Raw genomic sequence first — 21,204 nt, forward strand, 5'->3', positions numbered from 1 at the left:
GAATGCAAATGGTATTAAGTTTACATTTGGTTTCAAAGATCGTAAGGAAAACAGAGGAGGGAGAAAAATCTTACAGAAAAGCAGGATTAAAGCCGAATAAAACATGGAAATGAGACAAAGCATAAAGACAAAAGAAATGTAATCATTAGTGTTAAATGAACAGCAACCTGCTGAGCCCAGGTAGTCTGCCATCATCATTCACGCATATAGACATGCTTAAATTTATTGCAGTGATGTTTTCAGGAACTGCACCGAAATGGGGACTGTGAGGGTAACCCGCTTTGTCTGCTGAACAGGAACTTAAGAATGGGAATCAGGTGTTTCATCTGGAAAGACAGATGGCTGGTATCCTTTGGGAGGGGTGGAATTGAAGTCACAAAAATTGTGTTGTGTTACTTGTGGTAGCATTAATGTACATCTCTGAGTAAGCAGGAAAGCTCAGTTCTTGATTTCTTGGTTTTGTAAATCTCTGCTAGGTGAAATTATCTTAGGTAACCTTTTTCTTAAAATAAGTGTTTCTAGTATAAGAGGTCATCTTTCTTTTTAGGAAAAAAATACCAGTTAAGCATTTGATGTCAATCTGGGATATACTAGTGACAAGTTGGCAGTTAGTACTTGAGGTGCTCCCCACCCCCCTTCTCTTTTTTACCCCTCTGATTGAAACACAGACAGCTAAACCCTCGGAGTTACAGGGGAGCCTAATGAAATTAAGCACCTAACTTTCCAATGGGATTTAGGGTAGTATCTGATTCATTCAAACTCTTTTGAAACTCCCATCAAAGTGAACTGTTCAAGGCATGACCTTAAGGTAACACTTGAATCAGCTACAAAATCTAGACTTCCAGTTCTTTGCTTTAAATGTAAGACCTATTCTTTCTTCTATATCCAGTGTATTCTGTTTGTAATTACCAGAAATTACCATTAGAGAAATCAGAGCTAATCTAGGGCTCATTAAGAAGCGAGAATTTATGCTCAACTATTTAAATAAATTCTTGTTGATCTGGTTTCTGGAAATTAAACTCTGTAATTTTATCTGTCATAGATGGGAGAAACCTGCTAGTGCAACAGCACTGTATCTTAGAGTAAAAAAACCCAACACACATACGTAAGTACACAGAGAGTGGGTGTTTGCAAATGCTATTCAGGCAATATGAATTTCCATGATTCCCCATTAAATCACATCTAGTCAAACACTAGCTCAGTCCATTTTTGGTGTTGAGCACTAGCCAGTCACTAGTTTTTTCTAACTGCTCTAGCAAAATCTAGCAGATGCTAGAATAAGTCTGAAGACATATAGAAAAATTAAAAAAAAAATTATTTGGAATTCATTTTGTTTTCAATAGATTAAAATCCTAAGAAATAGCCAACTGTTGTGGTTCCACTAGAGGTTTCACCTCCAAAATAATTTTGCAATGGTGCACTTAGTATGCTGAACCACTAGCATTCAAATGTAGCAGAAAGAGGTCTCTGTGCTAATGATGTCAACCAAAAAATAGTGAGATTACCATCTGATTTATGCAGTGAACCCTTGGGTAGTACTGGGATAAATGTTTGAGAGCTCTTTTTCAGACTCAGGGACTTAGAAATTCGCTCTTCTAAAAATCATGTCAGGTAGCATTCTTCTGGAGTAACATTAAGCTTTTAACATTAAGCTAACTTAAAATTAAACCAAATTCACTGAATTTCATTCTATGAAAGCTTTGATTAGCTGGTAGCAAACTGCAGTCACAGGCACCTCTATATTCTCTGTTACAAAAGTCTACCTCATCTCAGACGGCTGTCCTTGGACACAACCTGCGTCTGTAAGGCACAACTTTTATTTTACCTTACACATAGGGTTCATCTCCCCTTATAACAAAAGGGAACTACAAATCCAAAGTGGCTTCAAAAATGAAGCATTCTCCTAATTTCTTTATTGCTTATGAATCTGTAGAGTACATGACTGATAACTCCCTTCAGTAGGGATACCTTAACTTATATCAGCTCAGAGGTTTTTTAACAATTTTGAAATTAAGAAGCATTAATATCAAACTATATATTTTCTTCTGTTCCTTGATACAGAAATAAGCCATCTAAAGTGCTCCAGGGTTTTTTTTGCCAATTTGCCATCTTCTGTAAAATAGCAAAAAATTGTTACATATTTGCCAAAAAGTGTAGCAAAAAAGAATTTAGAGGAAGGCTACTGCTTTATTTGTATTGTTCCACTAGTCAGCAGGCTTTTTTAGATGTTAATTTTTAAATGATGATTTCAGAGTTAAAGGAAATAGGATGCCAGTTGTTCAGGCATTACAGCATTCACTAGAGGACTGATACTGGCACCATAACTGCTTACTGTAAGTTAGAGCTCTATCTCTTTCAAGATGCTGTATTCTGCAGTTTTGTTTCCTTCTTGGAAAGCAAGTAGGATGTTGCTAGGAAATAACTTTTATTGGGAAATATTGGAACTCAATTAGTTTTTTGGATGACCCACTTGAAATAGGAATTATGTCATTTTTACATAAGGCGATACTAAACTTAGATAATTGGCTTTGATGGAGGTCAAGTCTTTGCTGCAAATGTATAAAAATATCTACAATTCACATCAGAAAATGATCTACACTTAAAAATGATGGGAGTTTAGAAGCTTTAAATCACATGGCAAATTTTCATATTTTTGTTCTACATAATTGGAGCTGAACTGTAAGAGTTTTCTGAACACTTTGGGAAGCAGTAATCATTTCACAAGTTTATGAAGCCACCAAAGCTGTGAAGTCATTGATTTCTTTGTTGAGAGTTCACACACAAACAGACGTGAGAAGAGCGTATTTAGCTCATTTCCATACCACTGAATGGGACTCTGAGCGTCTCGGAATCCTATATGAAAGAACTTTACTACTACTACAGAAATTTGATATTTCACACAGATTTTAGAAAGGCTACAGACTGGCAAATTGTAGCTGGATGAGGAAGTGAATATTTGTAATTAACATGACCCCAGAGGAATATATTTGGCAAAAAATACCTTTCCTTGTGAGTATTCTTTTGTAGGTTATCATTATACATGCAGAACAAAACAACACCAAGTGTAAAATCATCTTTATCCTTACAAAACATCAGTATTATGGAACGATATTATTATGTCCTATTCTGACAGCATCATCAGAATACCACAGGAATTTACTTTTTGCAGAAGTCTAACAGTTTAAATAAAGAATTAAAGGTCACAATCAATAGATGGCAACTAGATTTCAAGACTAAGTGGATTGTCACATCAAGAAATATTTTTGTTAGCATGCCCATAGGGAAGAAAAGCTAAGGGAAATACAATTTGCTTTCCCTTCATGTCAGTTGCACCTCTGAAGTCTTGAAAATACTTAGAGATGTGTTTTGTGCTTAAGTGGAGCAGAAGAGTATGCAGCCTGTCCAAAGTCACTCTCCAATCTAAAAAATAACATTTTTCACCCAAGTTCTTACTGCAATCTACATACACTCACAAGATGTGGAGTCACTGCAAAATATTTGTCACTGACAAACAACTGTCTAATAATGAAAAAAGGTGTCAATAAACATATAGTCAACAACCTCCAGTAACTTAGCGATAACCACTATTTCACAATAATTAAGGTCAGCCTCCTCCTAAGGTTTAAAGGTTGCACACTGTACACTATGTACAGTAGGGAAGGACAAACATGCCTAATGGTCACAAGACACTGATCTTAATGAAACCTGCCAGTCTGCCAGCATAGCACCACTACTCTTTACAAATTTTAAGAATCAGGTAGCACAAGCATTTGGGAAGGGAGTTCAGAAATAAAGTCAATGGCATAAACCACAAAACAGTCAATGCTATTCTTGTGTTCCTAAAATGTGTAAGGAAATCCAAAAAAAGAACTAAATATGGTTATTCCTTTAATGTAAGAATAGAATGGCAAAGATTTTGTTCAATTAAATTCACTGTAATTGACGCTGGTAAGTCTTGCAGTCCAATCATCAGGGGGAAAAAAGAGGCCTATCTGAACTATATGGCAAGTCCTTTAACAACTCTTTAGTTGGTATCTGACTGACAGGGACAGGAAAATTTGAGAGCAAAGCTTAGGTGTTTCCTCTTGAGAAAATTTGAAGCATCCCAGAGAGGTAAGGGTATATTATCTTGGTAGATGAGTACTCAGAAAGCTTCTGATGGCAGATTGTTCTATAATGAATCATTCCTGTGGAGTGGTAACTTCATCAGTTGAGGTCTTGATGTCATCCTTGACAGCTGCTGTTGGTCTGGTAGCAGCAGATGCTTAACATGCTCTCTTGTTCAGCACAGAAAGACAGGCTGTAGCTGCTATGAGGATGTGGAGATAAGAGGGATCTGGTTGCTGACAAACTGGCAGCATAGCAGCAACTCTGGTGGCTACACCAAGCTGTCATGGCACAGGTGACCACATCTTACTGCTTAGAAACAGCTGGTATCCAGCAGGTTGGATCAGGTCAGCAGGCGCTTGGCTTATACCATGACACCTTACTGCAAATGAGTTTTGTTGGAGCCCAGTGACAGACTGTTATGTGGGGACACGAACACCCACCAAGCCAAAGCAGGATGTTTTTTGTGCAAGTTCAGCACAACGCAATTACCAGTAACTAGACAGACCAACGGCACATGTTGTGCTATAATCAGTAGTCTGACATACATAACTAAAGAAAAGTCAATGCTCATTAATGGGTGAAAAATATAAGAAGTTTCTTCCCGACTTCTTGGTTTAGCAGAATACTTTCCACAGATTTCAGTTTTTTCTGAACTCTTCAGAACATCCACAGCGAATGCCTGTCCACAAATAGCCGAGTAAGTCTGAATAGTCATCCCCATGAAATGGGGGAAGCGTCGTCTGCCATCTCTGGCTTCAGCCATCTCCTCTTTTGCCCCGGCTCTGGTTCTCTTTGGACACACCTCTGAGTTGATTCAATGTTTTACCAGTGGCTTGTTAGGAAACAATACAATAATTTTCTTCCCCCCACTCCTATAGTAGTTTTCTCTTAGGTTGAAGAGTTAATTCATCTCACGGAAGCTCAAAAAAGTGCCAGAGATGATGCAAGGGGAAGTGGTGGGAATGCATGGTCCCTAGCAGAAAACAAGGTCAATTGGTGCTTACCCTGTCTCAATTCACCCTTGGGACTAGAGTCTCAATACTCAATCAGAAAGTTGGTCAACCAAGGCTTAGACTGATGCCACTGGGGGGCCATTCCAGGAGATTTTGAAAGAAGACACTAAGATACATAAGTATGTGAGACTGTATTTAATGAGCAGTTTGATTAAATCTACCTTAGGCTGGCTAATCATAGGTCATAAAAAGCTGATTTAAAGTTGTAATAAAAAAAAATCTTATTGAAAGTGAATGAATTTAAAGAGCTAAAACCCAGACAAGACCCAGAGAAGTCTCTCAGTAACAACTTCCAAATGCATGCTGTAAAATTATGTGTTTCCTACTCATTATAATGACAATTAAGAGAATGTAAAAATACATATGCTACAGGCTTAATTTAAAAAAAAACCCTATTAACAAGGCATGAATAAATCAACAGTTCAAACAATGCTTTAAACTTTATACCTAACTTCTAATTAAGGGGTCATTCTCACTTTTTCCCCCCAAAAATAAGGGCTACTGTAACTTTCAGAAATGGAGATCTAGAACAAGTTAAATGATGTAGCAGTAGAGCAGGATCAACAAATACAGGTTGTTGAAATATGAATTTTTAAAGCATGCAAACAAAATGTCACATTAGTTCTCCATAGCTTTTTTCAAAACCTTTTTTTGCATCTGAATTTTCATTCCTCCTACTATAGCATTTGACACGATTCATAAATAGCAATGATTGTTCAGCTTTTTTTGTTTGTTTGTTTTAACTCTCCTTTTCTTCTTGGATGTGTTTAACAGTCAAAACTGACTGCTAACATCTGTCAATCAGCTGAGTATAACAGCACCCCCTTCTGGTTTTAACAGTGTGAGGTGGAATCTGGAACTCCCATCATCATGTAAGAAACCTGTATAGGAGAAACAAGATAAAAGTGAAAATATTCTAAAACTAGGTATTTAGTCAAAAGAAATAGGTAAAGGAATATTAATGCCACTGCATTAGCCCAACCTATTCAATTGCAGGGGTTGAGGAGCAATTTTAGAATGGTTCTCGCAGGCCATGAGGTAGCTCTGTGCAGGTGTGGTAGCCAGCATGTCTTCATCACTGTATGCTGTGGCAGCACTCCAAATACCTGTTCATGCAGACTCACTTGACAGCAAGCCTCCTGTCTCACTGCTTCCTCCTCTAGTGTGGGCATAAAGGCTAATGATCCAAGTACCTGTCTGTTCTGGGCTCATGCTGCCTGAGCAGCCATTTGTCATCTCTTCTGATGCAAATGTGGTGGGTGGAAAGGATTATCTGATGGGCCAACTCTGTGCAACAAGTTAGCCTATCCTGTTTAATTAGACGACCACTTTGGCCTAGCAACTCCTTCATAATCTCAGTACTGGTATCTTTAAACTTGCTCAGGTTTTCAGGAAGTGTCCCAGACGGAAATGTTACGCTACCACTGTGTTTTGCCATACCGAGCTGTATATCCCTTACGTGAGAATTGTTTCAGGGATCCTTCATGTAAAGTACTGCCTGATCATATCATCTATGTGCTTTTACTTTAAAATATTTGTTATGAAAACTTTCAAAACATTGCTACATTAGAAAACAGAAAGTCATGGCAATTTGCTGTATGAGGTAAACAGGTTACACTAATCAAACTTAATCAAATTGCAACCAGCCATTTCTGCTGAAAGAAAAAAAACAACCCACCCCACCATATAAGTAATACCACTGAGATGGACCGAAATCAAACCTGATCCCACAAGCTGAAGAACAAAAGTGGGTGCTCAGGCATCTCTGTACAGATTAGCTTACTAGGCTGGGGTCTTTTTTGTCCATTGGCTTTTTCTGGTAATGCTCGATACAATTTAGTTTTAAAAAGCAATTGTACTCCATGCTGCACATAGGTGCTAGAATATGCACAGGACATACTTAATTATTAATACGTATCTTTTTGTTGCATTGTGTGGTAAAGGAGTATTATTTCAGGCATAGATACAATTGCAGTGGTAATGGGGTGGAGTGGGGGAGATGTGCAATACTGAAGTTTCCTGAGCGGGAAAGCAGACTGAAGTGATGGTGTCATCTGTAGTCCCTCCCTCCAAACAGATTATCTCTACAGATAAATTCACACCTGCATGTAAATGTTGTTGTCATTTACAAGATCCCGTTTTCTCCTCCTGGATGTTTTGAAGGATCTAGCCCATGCTGCTTCATCTGCACTGCGATATCAAACAAGTAATCATAACACTCACACCTAAAATTAAAAGGAAAAAAAAGTGAAATGTAAAGTAAGGCTCAAGTCTTACCATGTTTTATGAAAATTAATAGTTTTCTTCCTTGAGCTTTACAACACCAATGCGACGTCTGACTGGACAGCTCTATTATCTTTTATTTTCATTACTGCAGTATGGAAAGTGCTCAGCATTTTTGCTACATGATCCTGATTTGCTGCATTTCCATCAGCAAATGAAGAAGTAAATTCCAAAAATGGGACTAGGGAAGACTACACAAACAGTATTGGCAGGTGTCATATAAAAGCAGAGATTATCTGCAGGTTTCATATGAGGAGGGACTTGTCCATATGAAAGGAAAATGTTGACAACCCTATCAGCCAGCATTGATATGAAAGGAAAACCAAGTGGTGGAATCATGGATGAACCCATTCCCAAAAGCTCCCTATACATTCAGTGAGGCCAGAACTTAGTGGTCTGAATCATTGTCCATGGGTTGGAAATACACACAACACTAAGGTCATGAAGATTTTGAGGTATAATGGCAAAAGATACCATACTCTTAAATTGTACTCACATCGTTTTGGCTTTTTCCCACGTTTCTCCCCATACATAAACTCCGTGACGTCTGACCAATACAGCACAAGAGTCTGGGTATTTTTCCACTGCATGTGCCATTCTTTCCTTGAGATCCCTCTCTTCTGGTGTATTCTCAATAATGGGAACCACTAGTGTATCATCATATCTAAAAGGAAAATGAATGTATTTAAAAAAATGCTGTGTTTGGATGTATGAAGTTTTTCCCTAAGAAAGAGACTGTGTAAAGATGTTAACAAATTCTCAACACTAGCGATTTTACGCTCTTCTCTTGTGAGTCACGCTGTAACATAAGAACTCTCAGGAACATCTCTCACTCCCAAACATATGCTATGCTGGCAATACCTGAGCTACACTTGAGGCACAAAAAACCCCAAACACTTTAATGTATTAGGTGTAGCTGTTTGTTCACATACCACTTTGCAGTTGAGTCCCTTTACAACATTTTCAGACTCTCTTCATCCTGTACTGGCATCACCTACAAGCTTTATCTCAGACTAAATTATTTGAAAGAATCACATCATGAAGAAGGAAATGAAGCTGTTTGCTGGAGAGCAGAAAAAATATAATTTAGCTAGTCCAAAAAGCCCCTGGAAATAAGATTGTCCTGCTAAGGCATATAAATAGGAAGTAGAGTCAACACATGAAAAATAAATTCTCTGTGATGGAGTCATTGGTGGGCTATATGTGATCTTAAGAGAGCCTGAGAACCGCAGTTCCAAAGACAAGATGATGCATGTTACTCAGTGGAACTTGCCTAAGAGTTTCTTCTGAAGGAGGACTGGGATATTTGGCATTGTTTGAACCTTAATTAACACTGGCAGAAACTTGTTTAAATAGTTTTAATAAGTCCCCAGTTCAGGTTCAGATTTATCATTGAGATCACACGAATATATCATGAGTGGATGCTAGTAGTACTTACTTTTATAAAACACAGAGAAAGCAATAGTAAAAATAATACAGCTTGTACTTCAGATCAGATATTCAGAAAATTAAAAAATCTCATCCCTTACAGTTTTCAATGATGATGCTTTCCCAAGGAGGTCTATAAAAATAGCGAACGAAGAAAATTAAGTGTTTTTTGTAGGTTTACTTTGACTCTTACATATTCTGATCATTAAAATTAGATTTGGAGTGTTTGCTACTAGTTAGGCCAAATGAGCTAAGGGATTGGTTTCCTAGGTTCTGCTTTCTATTTGGATGTGAGTTTGGAAGCAGTCAGAAATACTATAACTGATTCCTAATCATAACCATAAGCTTTTTATCAAGAACTAATAGCTATAAAACCCCAAGAAGATTCTGAATGAGTTAAATATTTGATATCTCTTTAGTTTTATTGAAATATAAGCAGCCTACATTTAGCCAAACCTTCATATAAAATATCTTGGGACAGTCTGAGACTTTCAAAGCTATTTACTACAGATCTAGTTCTCCTTCTACTGAAGTCAAAGGTTAAATTATTCTGGCATCACTGGGATCATATTTAGGCCAACAAATACTTCTGATTATCCTATCTGTAGCATTTTCCTGGATAGCTTCCAGAAAAGGTTTATGTAATTAGAAACAATATATTGTCAATCCCTTTTTTGAAAGATACCGTTCTGTACTATCGAATTTCTTTTGAATTCAATGGGGAGCGTTGTGTGAGGCAAGACAGTGGAATCAGTCTAGTATGGATGAATATGTACTTAGGAACCACGGAATCTGGAGCTTTGATTTCTTTAGTTTTTCTGGTAAATTAACAGGATGACACGGGACAACTCGGAGATATGGAACCCAGTAAATACAATGTCTCCTGACTAACATTTAGGAATGTTTGAGAATTCAAAATGCATATCCAAAAAAGAAAATTGTTGTGGATTTTTTTAAAACCAGTGTTGTTAGACAATTCAATATAAGGGGTGTCTTTTGCCACATTAAAAATACAAATACTAATGCTGACAAGAAGGTAAAGCTGGCAAGTCAACCAAAACTGAGTAAAATATGCCTGGGCATAAAATCACGCGCCAGACATATGGCTTGCTCCCTTGCCAAAGGGCAATAGTTACAAAAATTAACATCAAAAAGCGGAAAGAATTTAGCATTTCAATTTTTCATCTAATTGTCACGTATTATACAAATGCTGTTTGCAGATCCCAATTCAACACTCTGTGGGTGGAGTCCTCAAAACAAGCCATCACACATAATTTGGAATAACTCAGCACTTACCTCAGAGCTCATCCTTGAAAAGTAGTAACGTTATCTTTAATGAGCTGTTTATTCTGAATTTTCTTTCAAAGTCTTTCAAGTAAAATCTGAAATCCTCTACTCTCTTAACATGCCCTAAACTAGCACAGGCAGTGATATGTGAAGTCCACCCAAACGTAGTTTGCACGTTATCAATCCAACCTAATGTTAGTTGGCTCCACTTTCAGTTTAACATTGTATAGATGTGTTAACATCTCTGTTCTTGAGATATTTGTCAGGACATAGCTCTTTATTTGGTTTGTTTCTGTAGCTCAACAGACCACAGTAGCCTTGACATTACAAGATTTTATCTCAGATCTCTTCCATAGGCTTGAGACCTTCTTACGGAAAGCCAATGACTGATTTATTCCAGAGGTCTTTTTACTTCTTATTCCTAATACTTTATATTACACACTTTAATGTACATAACTCAAATGACTTGTCATCTATTTGTATTGCTGAAAACAAATGATCAAATAGCATGCCTCTTTTCTTAAATATAGAGAAGTACCGGTAATAGCCTCCTGAAGTACACTTCTGGATTCCTTTTATCATCTCCTGATGGGTAATAGTGAACTCACTCCCTGGGTAAAGAAGGGTAGCCATAACAGCAGCCTTGGAATGAGTATGGATCACTGCGCCTGCCCCTAAGAACAGAAAAAGAAGAAAAAATATATATTTAGAATTAATTTTAAAATGTGTCTATGAAGAAAATTTTATTCACATATTTGATTCATTTCCTTTGGCTAGGCATCTTAGCAAATGGTGATCTACTGTATTAGAGGAAAAAATATACAGCAACCTAAATAAAGGTATGAGATAATTACTCATCTATAAAGGATAATTATGGAGTGTCTTAGGACACCAGTGTTAACTTCTAGTTAGTGACAAATTCCAGGAGAGAAACTCCTTGCACAAATTCAAGGAGAAACACTACTTGTACATTTCTTTACATACTGCAATGACTGAAACACTCTATTAATTTTATCAGAGTTCTCAGATTCTAAAGAATTCCCATACTTATTTGTGAGACAAAAGCTTAAAGACTTTTACTTTCTTTTCATGCTAGTACTCTTCTTTGATTATCCACTGATTCTCTGAAAAAATATTTATCGTTATCTTATTGTGTCATGATGGAAAGATAGGTATACAATAATTATAATTTACTTATAAAGTTGCAATGTTGCCAAAAACATGAAATGAGTTTTCCTCAGGTACATACGTAAGCTTCTTGTGCAGGAAGATCAGAAAAGACTCCCTAAATACTTTCTAAAGTAACAGATCTAAATCTTACACAACAGCAAAAGCTCTCTATTACTCTCCACCTGCAAAAGAAAAGTGTCATACTTTTTTCACTTATCCATAACTGAGAACCTTTGATCACAGCCAATGGTTGTAAAAGGATTTAAAACATAGTTGCTGAATAGGCAAAACTACTGGTATAAAACTGCTGTAAATCCCCCAGCTCCTCCCGCAACCTACTAATATACTGCACTAAAAATTAGTGCTGAAAAAATGATCACAGGTATAGCTACGTGAGAATAATAAAATGTCAATGACACTCACAGGATGTTACTACAGATTACCTTCCATTGTACATAATCCTTTGCAAATCAATTTATTTTATAGTTTCATGTTTACTTCAGTTAGTACAGTTTACTTCACTGTAACTTTCACGTATAAAGAATATGGTATTGAATATCAATTTTGTGGATGTGTATATACAGTGTTTCAGTTATCGCTGAACTAAAAACATTTGCTATGCACCTCTCATAGTGTAGGCATTCATAAAAATAGGTGTGCACTGGCTTTTCTTTAGTTTCTTGTGCGGTGGAGGACCACTGATGTCCTGTTCGTTCATGTCACAAACAAACATATCTTCTGGCTGTAAGAAAGAAGAAATTATTTTGACCTGTGATGACCCAAATAGTTTTGTTTTCCTTCTAGGGAGAGAAATATATACCCTATATATTTAATATAGAATGTGATTCTAACTTTGTAAAAGTGCTGTAACACACCGCATTTATTCTAGCTTCTAATACTATTTACTGACATTGTGTAATGTGAATTAATATTAGGTACTCTTTTTATTCAGACTGCTGCCAAGCAGGTATTTGTAAAACTAAAATTTTCTCAGAAAGGACACAGCCTGTATCTAAATAACAGACAATAGATCAAAAGGAAAAGTAGTAACTGATTCAAAAAAATAAATGTAGATGTACTTTTCCTTCCCCCCTTAAAGAACCAACAAAGGACATGAATTAAACCTACACATAATATATTTAAATTGTAGAACTTTTTTTTTAAACCTTGCTTTTAGTAGCTTCACATGAATGTTACTCATAATAGCACAAAGAATTGTTCAGGGCAGCAATAAAACTTTCGTCTTTAATGTTATTTTAAAAATCAGCAGGAAATACAGTTGGAAGAGATTTCCTTACTCACTGTGCCCAATCCACTGCTACTGCTAGCAAAGAACAGACCATCACAGTCTTGCCATGTTATGCCTTACTTGCCTGCCTTACTCGCTAACATCCTTAGCGAGCACTGCTGCGAAACCCCAAGTTTCTATCAGTGAAGAGATTCCTTTCACTTCTCATTCTATTACCCTCAGATCTATAGAACAACAAATCCTTTCCACATATTATTATATTCTGGGGGAGTTCCTGCTGTCATAAAATAGTTATCATTTACCATTTTCCCCTCCACTTATATTTTGGGTTTTTTTGGGAAAGGAGACAGATAGACAAGGTCACCTTTTCATGGGGAGAGCCCATCTATTTACTGAGAATATCAAGACAAAGATTTGTAATCACTCAAATGAAAATAAATAGAGATGAGGTGTTAATGCTTAATTACGTATGTGCCACAGTAACTTGAAACTGTAGCCAGACAGCTATAAAGCCATTCAAGCTTGACAAAGAATAAAGCTGGACTTGAGCAATGTTCACATCTCAGAGTCTTCTGTGTTAATTTAAAGCAAAGAGATCATCAAGACTAATCTACACTGGCCACTGAAACACATGTTGGCTTGCTATGCTAGTGGAGTACTAGGCGAAATCCTCAGTTGTTTCAATAAGGCAGTAAATAGTGTAACAAGTTTCTGACTTCACATAAGGAAAAATGAAACTCTAAACAAAGGTACCTTCATCCATCTCAAGATGAGCTCTCAGGTAAAAATACAGTTCAACGTACCTGTATTCTTTCCTTTTGGACTCCTGAAGGAGCGATGTAGATTTCATTCCTAAGAAAGTTACAGACAGGGAAAATCGATAAACACAGGGCTGTTCAACTGCATGGGCATTAGAGCTCTCGATCCACTGAAAAGGCAATAGCAAATCTAGCCCCTCATAATTTAATAGCTTTCTTGCTCCTTCCATAGACTGACATGTAGATGGTTTTCAAAATAGAACCGAATCATACAAGGGCATATGAAATCTCTAACTTGCAGGGGTACAAAATCGTGCTTTCAACCTGACGAGAGATCTGAGACACATGTAGGAAGTGCAGCCTTATTTTTCCTACAAAAAACCCCACACAGGCTCCCCCTGAAATAGTTCCAAACTCATACCCCTAGAATTCAGAATAAAAATGGAACAAGAGAAATTGCAAGCAGATACTGATCTATGACAAAACAGGTGACAAAACTATTACTTAAAAATCCACAGACTACCTATAAACATACTAATTATCTGTAGTATTCTACAAAGTAAATACTTTTGTTTTTTGTTATAACTGTGCAGTTTAGGTTTTTAATGCATTTATATATTTATTTGTATCGATAAATGATAACACTAATTCAATGCAATTAAATGACTGAAATTCAAGTAGAAGTGCATCACTTCTTGCAAGGTTTACATGAACAAAGACTATAAAAAATTGATTTAAATTAAAATGACTTTAAGATGGTATCTGAAATATTTTCAATAACAGCAAAAAAACCCCCAGATTATCTCTCTCAATTGTAATCACTATTTGACTTCAACAGTAACACACTAAATTCAGGAGCACAGAGACATCTAGTGAATAATCAGTCAAGTTACAGATACACTTCCTAAGGACCACGAGATGTTTTGTATTTCTGGACAAGAGCATTTAGAAGAGCAAGGAAGCTGGTGAAGGGTCTAGAGAACAAGTCTTATGAGGAGCGGCTGAGGGAACTGGAGTTATTTAGTCTGGAGAAAAGGGGTCTGAGGGGAGACCTTATCGCTCTCTACAACTACCTGAAAGGAGGTTGTAGCAAGGTGGGTGTTGGTCTCTTCTTCAAAGTAGCAAGTGATAGAACAAGAGGAAATGGCCTCAAGTTGCACCAGGGGAGGTTTAGATTGGATATTAGGAAAAATTTCTTCACTGAAGGGGTTATCAAGCATTGGAACAGGCTGCCCAGGGAAGTGGTTGAGTCACCATCCCTGGAGGTATTTAAAAGATATGTAGATGTGGTGCTTAGGGACATGGTTTAGTGGTGAACTTGGCAGTGTTAGGTTTACGGTTGGACTCAGTGATCTTAAAGGACTTTTCCAATCTAAATTATTCTATGATTCCAACTCTTCTAAAAATACAGCTCTTAAGATGATGTACTCTTCATAGTGGTAAAACAGCTGTGAAACACCTCAAAATGTGGCTTTCTCATATTTGTAATTTTTAACATTCATGAATTAACACTGCCAACATTGCATTAATTTAGTCTTAATTCCTTTGCATGAGCAAGATGATTGAGAGCACAACGTATCAAGAAATCAAGTAGTAATTCGGTTACTAATGAAAGACATGCATTTTTTCTTAAAACATATCTTTTTCTTTTTTAGAAATTAACCACAAAGGGAAAACCTAACGATGAAATACAGCCTTTGAAATACAGGACACCTGACAAAGAATTCTAGATCTATTTTTAATATGGTATCCCACGTACAAATTGGCATTTTTATTCCGAGTAGTTGATACGAACTGCAGAGTGAGTAATGCTGATTGGGATTAGCTGGTAAGACCAGTTGTTAGAATTTCAATTAAATTTCAATTGTTCTTTCACTATTTCCTATGTAACAATTCTAAGCTAGTCTGATCTCTGCCTCATAGCTATTGATTTTGAAACATAACTACTGTAGGTATAAAACAGTACAGCCACATAGATTACTATTCCTAGACCATATACAATATTGGTACCAACTCAAATATGTATTTCGGTGTAGCCTCAGCAACCAAGTTATAGAACTGCTGAGGAAAACTGTACTACGTTAGTGTATTCTCTGTTGACACCATTTGTCTTGCCATAACCAACATGAATCGCACTGAAATGAAGAAGAAAATAGGCTACATTTACCTACTGATGAGAAATCAGTGCTAGAAAGATCTTTCCATAGACAAAGAACTTTAAAAGCAAGAATTAACCCTCTCATGATTCCTCTCATTATTATTATTGCTGTTGCTTTGCTTGCAAAATCAAGCAGGGAAGTGAAATGACCTGCACAAAGCCATTATAACAGCACAAATACTAGCATTTAGAGCCTTTACGTCAGATATATATCTCTCATATATTTGAATAGCAATGGCTGTTTGTGTCTGCATGCAAGTGTATGTCAGAAAAATGAGAGATCAGACACTTTCAAGTTAGAGTGTCACAACACCCTGTGACTGGGGACAGAATTGCAGGCACTGTGCAAGGTGTTTTGCAGAAAGACTTCCCTTTTTTCAGTGGCCACTGAGAGGAGCTCTGTCTCCATTAAAAGCTTGGAAAGTATGAATAGGGGGAGATGAGCAAATTAAAAAGCAAAGTGGTGCTCCTTAGTAGTGGATACACACCAAAATTTGTTTTGCTGTTACCTGTCCTGCTTTAACTACATGTTAAGAATATCTCCTTAGAAATTATCTCAGTAGAACAGTAATTTCCTTCTTAAAGGAAATGTCTTGCCTGCAAAATGTCCAGGGTGGGATTCATCTCATCTAACTGCAGGCATCTGAAAGCCTTGTGCCTGGTGTAACCCACTCTAAATTCCACAGCCAATGAAATGAAAAACGGGGAATGCATTGTTCCTTAAAGACAATTAATCTACCTTAAACAAAGATAGGAAAAGGACAGAAAAAAGTCTCTCTCTGAAGTTGTCTCTCTCCATTGAAGGGACTGCAATGATTAATTCAGACTAGCCACCTCCCTTCCATATGGTTAAATTTGGCGCACTGTTAATTTCCCCCTCTACCTTCTTGCTCACTCTTGACTTTCAAACATTTTTCATGGAACTGAAATGCCCTCACCAACTACTAAACACAGCCCCTCTCTCCCTCTCTAACTATCACATTCTTTCTCTTCCATATTTACTTACCCATGTTTCAAGCTGATTCCTCCACCAGTTCCTGTTACCCAGCCTAAACCATAAAACAGTCTACAAAGCTCTGGGATAAGATTTCTTGGATGTAAATTATCCTAAAAATAAAGAAATAAATTAAAAACCATCCGAAACACCACAAACCTAAGAATTTCAATTCTGAAATTGAGTTTAAAGGGGCAGTACTTTCGTGCTGCAGTAGGACAGTTTAATTTATGCTTATGAACTTCAGCTACAAAATGACTGCCTGTTTGCACAATGCCCTTCACACTTTGCAGGGGCCATTCACAGCTTGAAATGAACAAACAAAATCCCCAAATACAATGCATGTCTGATTATCCTTCACAGGAAAGGTCTCATCTCAAATTTATTTGAGTGCAGTGGCCCACAGGTATTACACCAGCAAGATTAAGTCATAGACTATTGCCGTAAAAAAAAGAAAAATAAATGCATCTAACATTATCCATATTGAAAAGCTCAACTAATAACTTTTCCCATCGAATCAGTTTTCTGTAGGTTTATTTTGCTTGATTTACAAATTTCAGTAGAACAGACTTTATTAGTTCTGTTATATAATATTTTTACATAGCAGTCAAAAATACCATAGAAAACACAGGCAAATTATTTGATGAACTTCACATTCCTACATTTTTACAATGTGAGGTTACCTCACATGCAGTTTAGCGAGAAGGGAAAATTGCATTATTTTAATATTTCTTTCAGAAGGAAAAAAAGTTCTTAAATTTTTCCATATTCCATTGTTTATTACACCAATAAATATATCTATATTTATCTATTAACCAAAGGTATCTGTAGTGTCAGAGATTCATTCATAGTTAATCTAAAACAGAATGACTTTACAGTGCAACCCAAAACTACTTATTGGAAATCCTAAACGTTACTCTGCACTGAACATAGGAAACTAAGAAAGCGGTACCTAACAGTGGTCTTTGATAAGTGAGTACTACTGTGGAAAATTAAAAATTTTGAATGTTGGAATCATTTACATGAGAAATATAACCAGTATACACAGAGAAAACTGTGAGATGCTACTTTAATTCATGCTGTGTGCTTGAATTTATGCATTTGCACGTTGTCTTGAGTATTTCTTTGCGTGTATCTGAGAGATTAAAAAGCCAAAGTCTTCCCAGTCTTTACCAGTGTAAAAATAAAAATCATATGCACTTTCACAAAAATCCTGATACAACTGAACCCATAAAGTAAGGAATCAAACAGTAGAGAAACAGAGCAGTAATTTTATTTATGTCAATTTATCTCCCCGGGATGGGGTGAGAATTACCACAGTAATACAGTTTGTTTGTGTGTGACAGAAATCAGCAATTAAGCACAACAGATGTGCTCCTTGCATTGTTTTCAACAGAAAAAAGGATTAGTTTTAGGAAGGCTAAACCCTTAGGTCACCAAATACAGTCCCCTGCTACTGCAGCCAACATTCACATAATTCTTTTTATATATGCGTTAAGCCTGATCAAAACTTCAAACTTCAACTTAATAGTGTAGCACCATATTCTTCAATGGCACTTGTTTCTGAAGCGATTATCTTTAAAAAACTGGGATTCAGTTCAGATGCTATTCCTGTGTGCTCTGATTTTGTTTCTATTATTTACAGTCTCTTTTAATATATTAGAAAATCATCTGTTTATTCATTTCAAGTGATAGAAACAAGACTCTAACCAGCAGTCCTAGAAACTTATGTGAGAAGTTAAGGTTTTTAAAGCACCATGAACCTTCATCAGTTCACATTACCTGAAACAAATAGAACAGCATATACAAGAGTACATGAAGGAAAAAGACCCCAGGCCAAGTAAGCAAACTCCTACATTTACAGCGAAAAATATCTGAAATCTTCCCCATTCACACAGGTGAAAATGAAACCACTCCTTTCCAGCTCTTCGCCACTGAAAATAGTAATATACATCAAGTATACTCTGACTAACTAAACATTCCTCAAATACTAATGACTCTGAAATGTACTGTGAATCTGAAAATATTAATGCATGTGTCATGTTTACAAATAGAAAACGAGCGCATAGTGTGTAAATTATGGGTCCTTGTTTTGTTGTTCTGATTTACTTACACAGAATTAATGGCTGTACATAATTTTTATCTATTCACCTGTCACGAAACTGAGTTCCACAGTATCTTGTTTTGACTCTTATTCAAAATGACATCACTGTATTTCTAACCCATGTACTACACTGGTATTTTTCATTTCAAAGAAAAATTATGTCTCTTCTACTTTTGATGGAATAAGCTATATTAAACAGGTTTATATTGCTATTATTTATTGAATGTATGCAGCCATAAAACCCCCTAGATTATAACACTCCTACAGTTGTTTCATATTTTCCCTGTTTGATGGATCTAGAGATTTACTGCAAAATTCATATTCATGGGAGAACAGGAGTGCTTTTCACCACTTGAAATCATAACAATAATTTTTAAAAGTTCAAATTCAGAAGCTACTTTCATCAAGAACATATGAAAATAAATATAATCAAGGAATTTTGACTATTTTTCCAAAGAATTCCAGGATTATAAATCAATCCTCAGAGTTTAACAGTGTTTTTCCAGGATCATTGAATACTGATTATAACCATAAACTATCTAAACAAAAATATTACTGTATTTCATGTTTAAAATACCCACCCCGATACCATAGTGACTCTGAAGCTGAAGACAGACTGATTCCTGATGGTCTGAAGTAAGACTGTAAGACTTAAGCAAAGGGGAACTGGGATTTTGTGAGCCCCTCAAGATTGTCTTCTGGCCCTTAGAATCACAGCAAGCAGAGGCTTTGTTTAATGCAGCCCCTCTGAACAGACAGACCACTTACATCTTGTTGCAGTTGCTACAGGGGCTGCATGCCACAGGAAAATGCTTTCAGTTGGTGTTGGACTTGCAGAACCAGGCATGGGGAGGCAGTGGCGGCAGCATGGGAGAAACAGGTATGGATGCAAGACAGCAGCAGTGATTCTGAGGCAGGAGACAGGGAAGGTGAAGTGACGGAGACAGCAGCCTGGGGCAAGCTGGACAAGGTTTGGAAGCTCCTACTTTAACCTCATCTTTTAAAACCTCCAACGACAGTGAGTCAAACTCCTTAGGCAATCTGTTTAACAGTCCCAGGTTAGAAATATTTTCCTAATGCCTGACTTAAACCTTGCTTGCTGAAACTTAAGCTTGTTATCTCTTACCAAACAGTTATGGACATAAAGAAGACATTCTTCCCTTTCACCTCTGTGACAACATTTTACATACTAAGACAACAACTCTATTTGCTCCCCATTTTTTTTTCTTTTTTTTGACTAAGCAGATTCTTTCCCTCTTTCCTGACAGGCCACATTATCTAGGCTGATGATGATTCTCAGCTCCCTGTTGTTGGTCCACACTGTTCTTGATGCTTGGGCTGGCCTCTTGAGCAGTTCCACATACAAACAGAACAGGTATTTCAAGCCTCATCCAGGTGATGGTCCCATGCACTCTGGCACAACGTTTGCTTCGTTTGATAAAGCGCAGCACTGCCGACTCATGTTCAGGTTGTGATGACTTACAGTAACAAACAGTTACCAAACTACAAAAAAACCCAAAACAAACCTAAAAAACATCTCAGAGTTACCATAAATAAATAAATAAATAAAAAAGGGCCACAAGTCCTGTAACTGCAGCCAGACTGTCAGCCAGCAACATTTTGGGAAGTGCAGTAAATGTCATAACATCTCTATACTCTCTGCTAATTAGCAACTACAAAGGTTACTAGCTAATTACTAAGGTTACAAGAGTTAGCCTCAACAACTGCAATTGTGAGCTACTATCCTGGAGCTCCCGCTGACGCAAAGTGCCCCTAGCCAGGCGGTGGGCAGAAGGTGGGGCCGTAAGCAGTATCAAGGGTGGCACAGGTGATCACGGCAGGGCCCAGGCACGCCGGCATGGCCGTTGCCGGTTCGCTGTCCCGTCTCAGGTCTCCAAGAGTCCCTCCCAGCCGGAAAGGGGGCCCCGGGGCGCTCGAGCCCACATCGCGCACCACCAGGCTCCTTAAAGGGGACACCGCCGGGACGAGGCGGGCGCGCCCGTCCTGCTGCCAAGCCCTGCGCCCCTTTAAAGCCCACGCGGCCTTAAAGGTAGGCACCGCATGCGGGCCTGCGCGTGGCTCATTACCTGCACGGCGTCGCGGTCGTTGGCGGCAGCCGCCATGGCGCCAGGCGGACGGCGAGTGTGCGGGGTCCTTTCTTGGGGGCTTCTTTCGGGGGCTGCGCGGGCGCCTGCCGAACGCTTGCCTGCCCCTGGCGTTAGGTCATCGACCTGAGCGATACCCTGGCGGGCGCGGGCGGCGCGTGCCCTGCCCCGGGGCGGAGGCGGACTGGCCGGAGTGGGGTGGGGAGACCAGCCCCCCCCCCCCCCCCCCCAGGTCGGGAGCGCAGGAAAGGGCCAGTAGCGGGAGTAGCTAGAGAGGAGATGCGGGCGCACCCCGGGGGCGGACAGGGAGGCAGGGCTGAGAGAGGTGTGGGCGCGTCTGTGGTAGGTATTTGCTCGTACCTGGGGCGATAGAGGCAGTCACGCCTGAGCAGGCGAGTGGCTGAGCGCCCACGGCTGGTGCTGCGGGAGGGCTTGCCGCTGTGCCAGCGGCAGGCAGGTGGCTAGCGGCAGAGTAGAGGGCGTTGGTGAAGCCGCTCCTCCGCGCTGAGGCGACTTGGCCGCGGGGTGGGGGGCGTGCCGCTTTT

At 38.3% G+C, this 21,204-nt stretch overlaps 1 protein-coding gene across 1 annotated transcript; it reads right to left on the reverse strand.

Moving 5' to 3' along the window:
• Nucleotides 1-5,243: 5,243 nt before the first annotated feature.
• Nucleotides 5,244-20,792, reverse strand: APIP (APAF1 interacting protein). Its single transcript, XM_050898186.1, has 8 exons — nt 20,642-20,792; nt 16,463-16,563; nt 13,344-13,392; nt 11,916-12,033; nt 10,660-10,795; nt 7,903-8,070; nt 7,226-7,348; nt 5,244-6,004 (listed from the first exon to the last, which is right to left on the reverse strand). Exons 1-7 carry the CDS (start codon nt 20,675-20,677, stop codon nt 7,249-7,251), a joined length of 708 nt encoding a protein of 235 aa, XP_050754143.1. The 5' UTR covers nt 20,678-20,792; the 3' UTR covers nt 5,244-6,004; nt 7,226-7,248.
• Nucleotides 20,793-21,204: the final 412 nt, after the last annotated feature.

The sequence above is a fragment of the Gymnogyps californianus genome, chromosome 5, assembly GCF_018139145.2.
Source record: "Gymnogyps californianus isolate 813 chromosome 5, ASM1813914v2, whole genome shotgun sequence".
Taxonomy (NCBI): Eukaryota; Metazoa; Chordata; class Aves; order Accipitriformes; family Cathartidae; genus Gymnogyps; species Gymnogyps californianus.

Bases quoted from the DNA above. Each gene is read 5' to 3' on its own strand.
- APIP (XM_050898186.1), bottom strand. From the start codon at position 20,677: ATGGCGGCTGCCGCCAACGACCGCGACGCCGTGCAG. The intron at 13,393-16,462 runs GTAAGTAAATAT...TAACTTTCTTAG, and splicing joins GGAATCAGCTTGAAACATGG to GAATGAAATCTACATCGCTC. The intron at 12,034-13,343 runs GTACGTTGAACT...TCTTTCTTACAG, and splicing joins TCCAAAAGGAAAGAATACAG to CCAGAAGATATGTTTGTTTG.